General features: G+C 40.2%; 1 protein-coding gene across 1 annotated transcript in view; it reads left to right on the forward strand.

The window, feature by feature from the left end:
- Positions 1-421: 421 nt before the first annotated feature.
- SLC9A8 (solute carrier family 9 member A8) overlaps positions 422-14949 on the forward strand; it is a 31488-nt gene continuing 16960 nt past the window's right edge. The window contains exons 1-5 of the mRNA XM_074919982.1: positions 422-500; positions 1231-1409; positions 5989-6069; positions 10937-10995; positions 14472-14555. Coding sequence (XP_074776083.1) covers positions 493-500; positions 1231-1409; positions 5989-6069; positions 10937-10995; positions 14472-14555 — 411 coding nt within the window. The 5' untranslated portion in view covers positions 422-492. The remainder of the gene's footprint in view (positions 501-1230; positions 1410-5988; positions 6070-10936; positions 10996-14471; positions 14556-14949) is intronic.

The following is a 14949-nucleotide window of genomic DNA, read 5'->3' on the forward strand; positions in this document are numbered from 1 at the left end:
GAAGCAGAAGGAGCTACCAGACAGTGGCAACTGAAGGACAAGGTGCAAGGCCATGGTGACCGAGGGAGCCACTGGGGGATCACAGCCCTGAGGGACAGGGCAGCAGGCAGCACCGGCTGAGGAAGGAGGCGCTGGGCCGTGGCGCCTGTCCCCGCCAGGGCAGGGCCCCCCCGCGCCGGGCCGCGCGCGGGTCACACCAGCTCATGACGCCGCCGCGTCGCCACGCAACGGCGGGACCGCTCCCGGCCCGGCGCGCGCCGCCGCCCCCGCCCTCACGTGACACCCCGCCCCCGGTCACGCGCCCGCTCGAAGGACGCCGGGTGGCAGGCGGCCGCCGCGCGCATGCGCGCTCTCGCCCCCACGCCCCTCCCCGGTCCTACCATAGAGGTTGCGGACGCGCCCGCTAGAGCGTCGCCCGGGAGTCCCGGAAGTGGCTGCGTGCGGGCGGCCCCGCAGGAGCGCGGTGGGAGGTTTAAGCCGGCGGCCGGCAAGATGGCGGAGTGAGTGTGGCGGCGGGCGGGCCGCGGGCGACGGTCGGGGTCGGCCTGCTTCGCTCCGCTCCTTCCGGGCCCTGCTGGCGGGAAGGCGTCGCCTCCGGGGCAGGGCCTCGCCGCCGTGTGCCTGTCGCGGGTGCCTTTTCTCCAGCAGGAGTTTGCGTCCCTAGCCCCTCGGGGCCGGCCCCTCCGCTCAGCGCGGCACCTGGGGCTGAGCGGTGACGCCGTGTAGCGGGGGAAGCCCCGCGGGCTGCGCCGACCTCTGGGCTGAGGGCGGCAGCGCGGGCCCCTGGAGGGGCCCAGGACCATCCTGCCCACGGGAGCGGGGCGGGGAGCAGGTCTGAAGTGGCCCTGCGCGGCAGAGAGGGCTGTAGGAGCTGCCAGGCGCAGTCCCTGCGGGTGCCGTTGGTCTGACACTGCGGGGTTGTTAGGCTCGACAGGCAAATTGGGCTAGTTCATTTGCTCTGCGTCAGGCCTTCACCTGCATCCCAAGCTGCAGTGCAGAATGTGGTGTGTGCAGTGCATGGAGGAGCTCGACAATAACTGATAATAATTGAACCTGAACTTCCAGTATTTGTCAGTGATCACATGCACTTTTAAAAAGCAGCTTTAATGTGTTGGTCACTAGTACAAATTCAGTATGATCTGCTGGTTGTTTCATGTGTGCGTGTCTTTAGTAGGCTCTTTATCATGCTGCTCCCATCCAGTATAATCACATATTGTATTATTCTGACAGGTCTGCAAATGTCACCGATGAAGTCATCAATGTCACCCTCCACACTACGCTGGCCACTACTACCAAATTGGTAGTACCTACACCTGCTAAACCTATCCTTCCAGTTCAGACTGGAGTCCAGGCACAGCAAGAGGAGCAATCTAGTGGCATGACGATTTTTTTTAGTCTTCTTGTTTTAGGTGAATGATAAATTGAAAGTCTTTTAATATCTGTTAATTGTACTCTGTATCTGAGGACATAGGCCAATTTTCAAAATCATAGCGTTTTATTTCTTCTTTGGTTTTCTCTCTGTGAAGTAGAATATTGTACAGACACAGGGGTTTAGAAAGTTGGGTTTATAACTCCGCGTTACATAACATCTCAAACCTGTGGAAAGCTGAGGACCATAGCAAACCTTTTCACCGTAGTCTCAAAGCGCAAACAACATGTTTAATTGTCTTCACCTTCTTTATCAAGCACGTGGCTTGTGTTCAGGTATGAAAAAAACACTGTTGGAATAGTCCATGGTGCTTGCAGCTGTCTTTTGAGGACAGCGTACTAGCTAGATGTCGATTTAACTACCTCTAGCACTTCTGGACAGCCCTCGTATTTTGTTATATAAGCCAGTAGAAGGCAATCAGATTTACATGCACAAGGACTAAAGTTCAGTATCTGTTTTTCTGTCTCCTTACATTCCTACAAGAGTGCAATAAAAACCTGCAAATTGCCACAATTATATTGACATTGTGCATATATAGGTGTTCTGAATGGCAGATGCGTGCCCAACTTTTCTATAAGTATGGACTGTTACCTTTCCTTAATAGAATATAGTTATGTCTCACCATCTGTTTACAGCAATGCTGTAGTCAAACTGTAACAACAACAAAACTTTCATGGTGGGTTAAGGGTTTATCTGTTTGCCTTTGTGTGTTTGCATGCTTGGTTCTTCCAAAGCAAGCTACACTGGGAGACCTTTCTGTGACAGATGGGTCACCTGGTCTTCCAAGTCGTTATTTTTTCCAGTAGCAAATGAAGACAATAATAGGTATGGAGATGATAGAAATGCAGAAACTTATGCAAATTCTTTGGGTTTTTTAAAAAATATATATTTTGTCTCCTATAAATATTCTTAAGTGCAGCAAAAAGTAGAAGGCTTCTTCTTATTTCTAAAGAATCTGTTTGTCTTCAGAGAGGGTTAATGCTTTTCCGGAGGTCAATGGCGTATTAGAATTTGAACAGAAACGAAAGACCAAAGCAAGATGCAGTAGATCAGAAGACTTCTAAGATTAAATTTCTTAATATGTCTCATGGATTTTAAAAGGGCCATTCATTGTAAAATTTTATTCATAGGACTTAAGAACAGAACTACGATTTTTTTGGCTGTGTTCCTGCCTATTTATGCCAGTCTTATAATTTAAGGGATATTAAAAGCATCACGCTCAGGACAGGGGAGTGTCCTGAACAAAGTAAAGCCAGTATAAAACCTTATTGTTCATAGTTATTCCTAATCTCTGGTTTAAGAGTGTAGGAAGGGTGAAAATGCATGTGTATACCATACTCTTAAATCTGGATATTGTGAGCTGTAAAATGTTCTGAACTGGAATAGACCCAGAAGCAAATCTCTTCTGAGCTGTGTTCTGTCAAAGCCATGTCCCACATTTAAAGGGCCTGAAGTAGCATGAGTTAGTCTCTGACCCCAGATTTCTGGGGCTTGTTTATCTGTTCAAACACCACTTCACTTTCAAAGTCATACCTCTATTCTGCCATGATGATGTGATCCATGAATTTGCTTCTGTTATATGCCTTTACTGTGCTCTTCCTTAAGGGAACACTCAGATCTTCTTTTAGCCTGTCCAGAACACTGCTTTTTCTAGACTCTTGCTGGTTTGTTATATTTCTGATAGTGGAGGTGCCTGGAGCAGATGATCTGCTGCTAGATACAAGCTGAGCAGTCTTACACAAGGAATGGGTGACCGATGGCTAAAGAAAATACCACCCTGCCATAGTATTTATGATGGTGTGAGTTAATTCTTAGACTGGTTGCTTTTTGTTTTATTGCCAAAGCAAAGTAGTCAAAAGCTGGTAGAAAGGAGCGGGTCATTAGATCTGCTAAATAGAAAGCATGTTTGTGCTTGCATTGGAGTTTGCTGGAAATCCATAATGTCCAGATGCCTTTATGGATCTAGCCCAGAGTAGTATAGAATGCTTTTAACAGAGTAATCCTGGATGTCTTTACTGGATGCATATTTTTCATGTTTAACAGGCAGGAAATTGATATGAAATGCAATAATACTGATTGACAGGTGAATAAAAACATGGCTTGGGATACATGATGAAACGATTGCTCCCATTGTCTGGCAGTTGGCGGCCAAATGTCTGAGTTGCTTGTTAGTCAGCTTCTGAACTGCTGCAGTTTCTAGGACAGCATTTTAAAGTAAACACCAGTTAGAGTTGGCATTGAAGTATTGTACTGTAAACTTGGGTGTTTTAAGAACTGACTGATCGATATCATAAAGATGGGTGGAGTGGAAGTGGACTAAATATGTGGGGAAGTTGTCAGTTGTTGCCAGTTGTCATGAGTGAAGCCATCCCTGCTCATTACACCAAACCCATAGCTTTGGCCCTGAAAAAATTATATGCCAGTAATTGGGCAAATACTAGTTTTTCATAAGTCCTTGCTCAGTTCATAAGCCTGTTCATTCACATGTACATCAATGAAATGCTCACCATGTTGTGTGTGTGAACTGGGTATATGAGATAACAAGTAGGAGAATGCAAGCATCAGTGTGGTATCCATTCCTGGGCACAGTATTGGAGAGCAGAACAATGACAAATTACATTTGTATTTATGAGGTTTGTACTTCTTTTTTGTGACACTGTATAGTAAATACAGATCATGTTGTAGGCCCCAGTAGTTTACAGATGATGTGATCCAGCAAACTATGCCAGTGCTCAGAAATACTTGTGGACCATTTTGCACCTTTTCAGTGCTCTTCTGACCCATCTGCTAGTGGCTGTTTGGTTTTTAGTTAACTAGAAGGAGCTGTTAAACCAAATCACTAAGCAGTTTTGAGAAACTAGTTCCTTCCTGAGTGTTCAAAATGTGTGCTGTTCTAGTGTGGCCTGGCACTGTGCTGCCCACACTGCAAGAGTGAGAGCCGCAGACACTACGAGGCCCAGAGTAAGGAAAATGAAGATTCCCATTGCAGTCTTGATGATTAGGTTTGCCAAATACACAGTTTAAAACAGTCTCTGCTGCGATTAACTGGCCACAATTTGATTCCAGTATATAAAATGCTATTGACTGCTTGAGCTTAGTTGTTTTCTGACAAAACGTGAGCAGTAATGCTGCTTATATCCCAGGCTGCTGTGGAGTGATTTGTTAGCAAATAGAGTGAAATACATGTATTACCAGCATGCAGGCCAGATGTTGGGTTTTTGTTTGACTCTTTGTTGAGCTAAATTAAAATGGGAGGAGAATTGTGGTACTTTCAATGCGAGGAACATTCAGATCAAAATTGCTATGAATTTAATAATCTGGGATTATTTCATTTTTATAGATAAGTTTCCTGTCTGCAGTAGTTCTAGAAGAATCAAGAGGTGTTCCAGCCATATCCACAGATGGTGCCCAGATCTGCTATAGAGCCTTTGTAACTTGCCTTTACCATTGGCATAGACGCTGTGATGGGATTTTCATATTACTGTAACCTTAGTTCTTGTTATGAGACATAGACTTTCTCCCTACTGGGCGAAATACATTGCTAAAGTACAAAATTGACTTTTTTAAAAACAGTAAGTGGATGTTACCTCAGATTTAGACTCTCTTAACTTCAAGCCACATATGTTTTGTGTTTTTCTACACTGGTCCTTTACCCTTACTAGTTGAACTTTTATGAATGCTCAGCAGTAAATTTCTCATGCTGATTTGGATAAGAATTTGGCTGATGCTTGTAACAAGAACCAGGATATTTAAATGGTTTTGCATTCTGCAACCTCGTAGCCCCACTGAATGGGAGTTACAGAGGCTATGGAGCCAGACTTTTCTGAGGTGCACGAAAGGACAAGAAGCACCAGTCACAACTTGCAACAAGGGAAATGTGGATTGGAGAGAAGAAAATTCTTCACCATGACACTTAAGCACTAGAACTGGGCTTGGGAGAGGTTGTAACTTCTTTATCTTTTGACTTGACTGGACAAGGCCCTGGGCAGCATTCTTTGACTTTGAAGTTAGTCCTGCTTTGAGCAGGAAGTTACACTAGGTGACCTTGAGAGATCCCTTCCAGTGTAATTTTCCTGATTCTATGATTATCCATTTGAGTAAAGCCTATCTGCTCAGAGGGACTCATATGTGAAAGTGTGTAACTTTGAAATTTTAATTGAGGCCATGTGTACATGTATGTTTTATTTAAAAAATATGAAATGTTTACCAAAAACTTTATTAAAACAGTGTATTCTGTCTAACTGGCATTTTTTACAGCTACTGCTCAGAGAAGTTTTCTTGTAAGCTAAATCAGTCTCTAACAGTAATAATACCGGTATTTTTAGAAGATAAATTTAAGGCCTAAAATTTGCCTGAGTTATTTTCTGTCATTTGTAGATCCATTTTCATACTTCAGTGAGAATTAGTTTCAAGCTAGAAGTTGGTTACTTGCATTAGTGGATTTCTACTAAATCATTAGGAGAGGCTTTGCTGCGGGTATTTTAGAAATACTACTTAGAAGAGAATAAAATATCTTTTTAACGCCTCTAAATTGACAATTTATTTTTTTTCCTTTACAGCTATCTGCATCATATTGGTGCACTTACTGATAAAATACCGACTTCATTTTTTACCAGAGAGTGTGGCTGTTGTTTCTTTAGGTGAGTAACCATAACATTTTTATATTGAATTTGTGTTAATTCAGGGACTCAGTAGTCTGAACTTGAAATAATGCTCTGTTGTGTGTTAACCATCACTGGAAAGATGCAGCAAACTGGATGCAGTGAAGAAAACAACTAATCCATAGAATTAGATTCATGGAAGAAATCCAGAAATCAGCATATGCGCAGAGACTACTCCAGTAAAATGACCCATAGGGATGTCACTATATAAGTACTTGCATCTGCACTGTAGGACCAGATACTGCAGCACTCCCTGGCAGCGAGACTCTGGCCTTCCCTTTGAAGTGGTACATGTGTTTGTATTAGTTTTGGTAGAATTATGTCCGTATATGTGATTTTAATCTAGCTAGGGACTGTAATTGTATCCTGAAAACTTGCCTGGACTGCCAGATACTTAACTATCCCTGAGTACCATGACGAGAGCTCTTCCTATGACCTGAGCTATAAGAATGCCACCCTTAGTGAAGATCAGGTGCTTACTTAATTTGAATTAAATTTGGAGTATTTCTAAGCCTGTAATTTTATTTATTTGTACACTGTTGCTCCTGATTTATGAATCTGTAAATGAGGAGGAAATAAGGCCAAATACATTTATTGTTTTCTTTACATACTGTCTAACATAATGTTTAAAGAACCTGGTCTCACTAATCCCAGCAACAGTTTTTCAGCTGTCTCTGTAACTTGCTTATGAGAATTTGTGATATTTTTGCTTCTGTTACTAGTGACAATTTCACTGGCAGTGATTCTAAAAATACAACAAAAAGAGAAAGATGCTTAGCTGTACTCCTAACATAGTATGGAAGAGTGTAATACTTGTTGAACCAGGAAAGTTTTTGTCTTTCTCCTGGGCTTTGCCTGTTTTACTTTCTGGTACCTTCTTCTCTTAACTGTATTTTCACAGTTGCACAGCATGAGGAAATAAGATTTCTGGTGCTTGTCAGTGCCTTAGGCTGTCTGGAAAATAGGAATCTTCTTGCATCTTGGGTGCTAGATTGAGAAGATCTTGGAGTTGTTATTTAGCAGAAAGAAAAACATTTTCCTACAGGCATGACTTCCTGAATTTTTAGATAACTATTTGATGCAGCCCACATCACGTTACTAGCGTAGTAGAAAGTGTTGAAGTTTAGAGACATTCACTTGCAAAGTCAAGTTTTGATGCTTCTGTGCAGCTGAAAAACAAACAGACCTCTAAGAAATCTGTCATATTGTTGGTATGGATTTCCTGGGTATTGCACACACACATCTGTATAGCAGCAGCATCCATTACTTTTGTGCATTTATGCTTCTTTCTACTGTAGTATGACATAGAAAGATCAGAGCTGCTGCTGATCATCCTGACTTTGTCATCCCCATAGAAACCATGCGGTGTTTGATTCACTGTTGACACACTCCTCTTTCCTTCCCTCCTTAGATTATTGCTGTGAACAGGTGAGATGTCTTGTGTAGGATATCTTCCAGTCTCTTGAAAGGTTCCAAAAGGATGTTACTATCCCTTCAGTATCCTTCCTCTTTGTACACAAAAATGCAGGTGAAAGGAGTTAATTTGGCTTCTAATCAGGTTAGTTACCATTGTTATTAAATCACTAACCTAAATTTAAGCATAATCCCCAATTTAAAATGCAGCAGTATATTGATTGCTCTTGCTGGCATAGTTTTGGATTTTCTTTACTATTATTCCTTATATTCTGCCCAAACCAACTCCTGGGCAGTGCTGAGCTGAGGTGTTAGGCAAGGTTGCATCGCTACTCCTGCTAAGCTTTGCAGAGAGACAGACATTCTTCTCTTTTTGTTTCTTGTTCTTGGCATCTCAGCAGCAGGACAAGGATTTTAGCTATGCTGGTATGTGCTGTCCTCCTGTCAGTCTCAACAAAAGCTTGTTCATTAAATTGGTAAGTTTTCATGCTGGGGCTGTCACTGCTGCTCAGGATGAGTAAGAAGGAGCAGCATCCCGTCTCTTGTATTTTCCCATAGAGGGCATGTAGGAAACTTGCACAGTTTGGTTTTTGGTGTGAGCCACAGCATAGCTGTAGTCTGTCTCTCAAACCAGACGAGACACCAGCAAATACAATTTCACTAAGTCAAGTGAGTGTTATACCCAGTAACAGCCCAGTTAACAGATGTCCTGTGGCACTTAAGTCTTATTTATTTAGTTTATTGACTCAGTCATATTTAAATACTGTCAGCTCTATTGACAGGACGTGGCATCTGTATAATCATTGGAATTGCCAGCTAATTGCTGGTCAGTGAACCTCTGTTACCGGTAATGATCTACACAGCTGCACGAGCACAGCTTGAGTTTCAAGTATCCAGTTTTGCTGGCAGTGCCAGAAGTGAGGTGTATCCTATTTTGACTTGTAAATTAAGCAAATGTTCTCAGACAGTTATTGAGGGCTAATAAAAATGGCAGCAGAGAAGATAAGTATGATTTACACAACTGTTTTTCCTCCCGTTGCCTAAGCTGCTCATAAGTTTCTGTTTTACAGTTTCTAGGGCATATTACTCTCCTGGTGGACAGGACAGGACTGCATTCTCTAAGGCGGGATTTTGATCTTTGTCCTTAAAAGTTACTGGAATTTTGTTGGTAAAAATAGTTGCCAGAAAGGTTTTTCTCCTTGATTTGTTGAGTTTTAACATGTTCTCAGGAAAAATAAAGGTCGGTTGTAATAAGAAGATTCCTATGACATTTTCAGAAGAATGAAGATTAGATTAACTCTTACAGGCTTAGCTTTCCAGTTAGCCCCTTAACAAAACTGATCTACCATCTGATAGATGGAACCAGCTGAACAAATACTGCATTCATTAATCGAGTAATAAAAGAAGAGTCATTTGTAAAGATGTGTGGGACAGGTTTTAAAAAACAGCATTAAAAAAAAATTTGATTCTGCCCTTGATTAAATCACCTTGATAATGCATTATTTTGTTAGCTCTGTTTCATGACTTTACTTAGTGTAATCTAAGTTTAGTAGTACTGTTGTGTGTAATATGCAGCTAGAAGTAATTTGTGCTATATAGAGGTGTTAAGTTGTATGATTCGGGCTCATCCTTTTCCCTTAACTTCTGCTGTTGCCTTACATTTATATTGTTGTTCGTTTAACTTTTGATGTCATGAAAGGACCTTGCCTGCCCATTGCACTGTTGTTAGGGTCAGTTTATGATTAGCTCTTCCTCTAAAAAAGAGATTCAGACCAGCCTTGAGCTCATAGACTAGGGATGTCCGGTGTGTAGCCCACGGGCCATGGTTGGTCTACTTACAGGGGTCCGATTTCACAAAGTCACGCTGGAGCCCTTCCACCTCAGCAGAAGTGAGTTAAGGGATTCTCTTTTCTTTTAAATCCCCTCAAAACAAAGTGTTACGTGGAGGCTCTCAATGTTAATAAAGTACTCGAAGTTTGTTCAGGAAGTATGCTTCCTGAAGTCTGTGCCTTTGGATCTATAGGCTCTGATTGTTGGGGTTTGTTTTTTACTAACATAAACTTGTTAAGTAATACAAGTGCTGCCTGTACTGGTTGAATACAATGTTGCTGCTCTGCAAAAATTAGAAATGTTCTAGTCCTTGGCTTCTGACACAGCTTCCATCCCAGAATGGAAAGCCTGACTGTTAATACTGAGACCTGTGTTTACAGGGCATGCGAGTGACTGTATCTGCATTCTGACCTCCTTCAAAGAACGGCAGATCTTTGATGTTCCTCCATTAATGTTTTGCCCTTCCTTTTCATATAAACCATTTCATGGAACAATTACTTCTATCCTCTGGGACCAATGCCTTCACATATTTTTGTATGAAAGAAGACTTAAGCCTCATGGCTTTGTGTGTATGACACATCCATCAGCAGTAATCCATGTGATGCTATTTTGTAAGACTCTTTTGATAGCTACAGCATGAGAGAATAAAAACACATGAGTTACGGGAAAGCATACTTTAAGCTTCTCAGCCCCTTTTTACCTTTCATTCAGTGTATTCCACTTCTGCATCCCAGTATTTGATTATGAAGTCTCCATTCTGTTTATAATAAAACACAACTACACAAAACCACAGATCTGGAATCCGACTAAAGACAAATTTCTCATAACTCCATGAAAGTAATTAATGACAGTTCATAAATTATCCTCATGCCTTCCAGAAGAAATCTTGTTAGTTTGAAGTTTTGTCTTATGTGTTTGAAGATGTATAGGAGGAAAGAGAACAGTAACCTTTAACCATTGAGTTTGCAGCACCCTTGGTAAAATTTTATAGTCAAATTAGTATTTCTACATGACTTAAAAGATGTGTAATTCATTTGGGAAATAGTTCTGACAGTGTCTCCACCCTGATCAGAATTTTTTGCCTACTTCATTGCCAGTAAGTGCTATGATTTCATTAAGACAAAATTCACTTTTGTAAAGAATTCTTTCACTTAAGTTGTGTTAACACTGCAAATAGCGTTGAAGTGGCATGGACGTGTTGTGCTATCACAGATATCTAGCTCATAAATCCCTGATTCTTTAGCAAGAAAGGTAGAATTTTGTTTGAATGCAGCTTAGATGAGAAGCATTTTTGAGTAGTTAAACCCATTACCTTCATGAACCAATGAACACAGCACTCAAAATGCGTGGTCAGTATTTGGATATCCCAAGTGACAATCTTTTGTGTAGGCAAGCTATGTAATAATGTAACGTGTTGGAAACTCACATATATCAGACCCAAAACCACTTTGTGTTTTTGTGATTTAGGAATGAAAGATTTACTGCTTTATGTAGTGCCATGTTTTCACTTTTAAAACCTTGTTGACTGAGAGTTGATAAACAGTTAATGGCAACAGTGATGTGTTTTGTGAATATTTCAGAATGTTATCTCATTCTTTCCTAGGTATCCTTATGGGAGCTTTTATAAAAATCATAGAGGCTCAAAAGCTGGCCAACTGGAAGGTATATTTGAAACAATTTTTAATTGTAGAACAATCCTTAAATGTTTACAGTAAGACTGGTTGTAATATTAGTTTCTTTAGATGTAATTTCAAAAAGCTTATGTATATTATATTTGGAGCAAAAGTTTGGGTTTTTTTTAATAATAGTACAACCAATTTGAGGTCCTGATCCTGCTGAACGTTTTCTACACAGTACTTTTCCCCCCTGAGTAATCTTTTTTACAGTACCAAATCTATTCCTGTTAGATACATGGTAGAAGGTGGTACTGGACATTTTTGGGGTCAGTTACAGTAAAAATTACAGCAATTCAGTTATTTGTCCTGTATACTTTTTGATTGTATTTAGTCCTCTTCCTCCTTTTGGAGTTAATTCTGTAGGTGTTTTCATAGGAAAAAAATAAGTGTTGACAAGTTGTAAAGCCACATGTTTTACCTGAACGTGTTAACATAGATTTCACAGAGGTAAAAAGGAGTGCTTCTTCAGAATAGTTGCACTAAAAGTCATGTTATTTACTAATTTTATTTACTTAAAACTGCAACAAGTTGTGGTGCTAAGAACAGGCAGTTCACAAAGCAATCCATTCAGCGTGGTATGTTTCTTGGGTACTCCCATTACTTCTTGTGGAAAGACTGCTGAAACCCGTGGGCCTGAAGCAGCAGCATTTTTTGCCTGGCTGGGACAATGGAAATATGATTTGCGCTTTGTTTTCAGCAGAAAGTACAGGCAGAGCTTCTGTGCAGAAGGTTGTCCTTGTCCTGGTGTGCAGTGCTTTATGGGCTTAGATAGTAGGAAGAAAATGTTAACAGTGATAGCAACCAAACATAAGAACATGTGACCAGAGAGATGGTGGGAATGTCCATCCACAGAGATATTCAAAACTCGGCTGGATAAAGCCTTGAGCAGCTGAAGTTGCTCTGAGTTGGCCCTACTTTAAGCAGGAGCTTGGATCAGACACCTCTAGAGGTCCGCTTCAACCTGAATTAGTGTGTGATGGTATGAGATCTTCCCTGTGCATGTGTGGAGTTACAGAGCTTCCCCAGGGAGGAAGAATTCTGTCAGAAGTGTCTCCCAAGAGGTGAAGTCCACAGTGAAGCAAGGATTTTGACTCCTACAGTTCATCAACATCATCATAGCAATGAACTCTTCGCTATTCCTGTTTTAATTTAAAATCTTGCAGTATTTAAACTGTGATTTTGTTTCATAGGATCAAACAGTTTTATTAGGATTAGATCAGTGAACTGATTGAAATCACAGTGATTTGAATCGCCAGTTTTGAACAGGATTTGTATTAGCAAGATGAAAATCTTGGTCTGAGTAGTGAATTTTAATCCTAGCTTCCCGCTTAATATTTCTTGGCATTTATTTCCCTAAAGGAAGATCTTTTTTTTCTCTGTAGTTGAAATACATTAAAATGCATAAATTTTCAATCAGATGTAGCTTTTTAATTATATAATATACTTCTTTTTTGTCAACTAACTACACTAATTCTGTGTTCATTCATTTAAGCAATTACATAGTTCAAGAAGCATGTTGTGATATTTCATTTTTACATATTTACTTATTAGAAACAGTGGGTGGTGCACTAGTTAGTGGGTTTTCATTCCTGATTTGTGTCAACTGAATTTGACTTGAAAGTCAGTTAAACAGCCACAAAATGAGCATTTTAAAATAGCTTCTTATTGGTTAAATAAAATAATCTGAAGAAGGTCACATATGGAAGAAGAAAAAAGAAAGGTTAAAGCATGCTCTGATTTGAGCACTGATTCTATAAACACAGGAAATATTGATCATAGCTAGTGAATTACGTGGTTTATTTCTGGTAAGCATTGGTCAGATCTTGGGACGCACTGGGGATGCCGTGTCTGGTTACTCACATTATCAGCTAAAGTAAAGGGTCACAGATACCACATTATTACTTGCTTATTTAAGTTACTTTCACTGTACTAAAGCTTAGGCTTTAACATAGGCTGTCATAATTTCACATGTGAAATGTTCTAATCAATAATTATGTACTTTATAAAATGGTTTTTAATTTACTAGATAATTTTTATCTGATATGGAAAAAATAGAATATTTAATTGCAGCCTGTATTTGTGTTCAAAGCAAATGTTGGATCATATCCCTGCCCTAAGAACTTTGTAATGTAATTTCTTAAATCATGTCTACTAAGGCTTCAGTAGGCCTTGTACTTGCTGGTGATTCTAGCTGGCTAGCACAGCTGATAATTATACTCCTCATGTTTTACTTCCCTGGTCTCTGCTTCAGTGCAGCACAGATGCAGTCCTTCCTTTTTGTTATTTCTCACCTCCTTGTCCAGCTCTGCTTTCACAGGTTTTTAATCAGGTAGGTGGGGTTTTTGTTCTAGTGCAGTTCCTGTATTGACAGAACCTAGGTAGTGTTAGCCATCGACACACAGAATTGAGCATTTCAGTATAAAGGATGAGTTCTATTTTCAAGTCCTGCAAATCCTTTAAGATGATTATCACCGGTACAGACAGGAATGAGACTTTAAAGAGATGAGTACTACTTTTTTGTAAGCTGGTGTTTTAACAGAACAGTCAATCAGCTGTTTAACCTGGATTTAAACAAATTAATCGTTGCTTACAAAGGTAACAATTTCTGCTGTATTCAGAACTGTGGTGACCAGGAGAGGGAACCTGATGGGTAAAGAGAGAGAGAGGCACATTCAGCTGTGATTAATTTGCCTTCTGTCATTAATCTGCCATCAGAAAAAAACACAGTGCCAGTCTGAAGGCACAACATAAAGTAGTGTTAGCCAAGTGATGAGATAGGTGACAAAGAGTAAGGTCACCAAAAAATAACATCTTACTTCACAGTAGGTTTCATTTATATCACTCCGAAGCTAAAAAGGAACCATCAGAATAGTGTCATTGAATTACACACGTAAGTTACATTTGCTGAGAAGAATCAGGCCTCAGACTCTTTAACAGTGGTGTATATATCTTAAGCCACAGTAATATATATCTTAAGCCTGTTCACTTGCAAGTGTGCTAAGATAATGATCTGATTTCTTCTTGTCAGGTGATGAGTTTTCCAGTGAAACTGTACTTGGTCACAGTTATTACCTAGATTATATTCAAACCAGTGGCCAAGAAGTGACTGTTCCTCAACAGTCCTTACAGATTTTGAGACTGAGATAAAATGGGAATAGTTTTTGTGGAAACAAAGAATTTTCCTTTGCCATAAATAACCTGTTTTCTGTGCAGCTTATTTGGAGACAGTAATTTAAAATAAGTAATGCCTAGATTTCTATCATTGGATTAAAAAAAACAGTAGAAGTAGCAACCCTGTAGTAGTTTACTATTCTTCAGTCTTTTATTTTGTGATAAGAAGGAAGAAATATTAATGCCATTTTCACTGGTAGTTTTTTTTTAAATTATTTCCCTTTTGGTAGATTTGATGTTATTTTGATAATTATGATATCCTTGAAACTATACTTAATTTTTGTTTTGCAGGAAGAAGAAATGTTTCGTCCGAATATGTTTTTTCTGCTTTTGCTTCCACCTATTATATTTGAATCTGGATATTCATTGCACAAGGTTAGCTCCTGCCAGACATTCATTTACATGTTGAGGTTTTGTTTGGAACACATTCTGCGTTTAGTTATCTTCATTAAGTTTAGAATAATTGCATTAAATTCCATCATATTAATCATCAGGGAATTGAGAATGCAAAATCTAAGCCTCTTCAACCCGGAATGCTGGGCATGTAGCTTGTTACTGTTAACTGAATGTTGGCAAGGTGTTAAGTACTGCACAAGGATTGCTTTCCTTGCTTGGAGAGGTTTCTTACCTCATCAGAGCTGTACAAGGGCTGATGTGAAGGAGGCAAATGGGAAGGAGTAGAATCCGAACTGAGAAAGTGGGGTCACTCCATAGCTAAAGAAGAGGAAAACATTTACAAGGATTTTCACCCTTTGCCTGGGAGCTTGTG

Source organism: Athene noctua, chromosome 16 (assembly GCF_965140245.1).
Source record: "Athene noctua chromosome 16, bAthNoc1.hap1.1, whole genome shotgun sequence".
Lineage (NCBI taxonomy): Eukaryota > Metazoa > Chordata > Aves > Strigiformes > Strigidae > Athene > Athene noctua.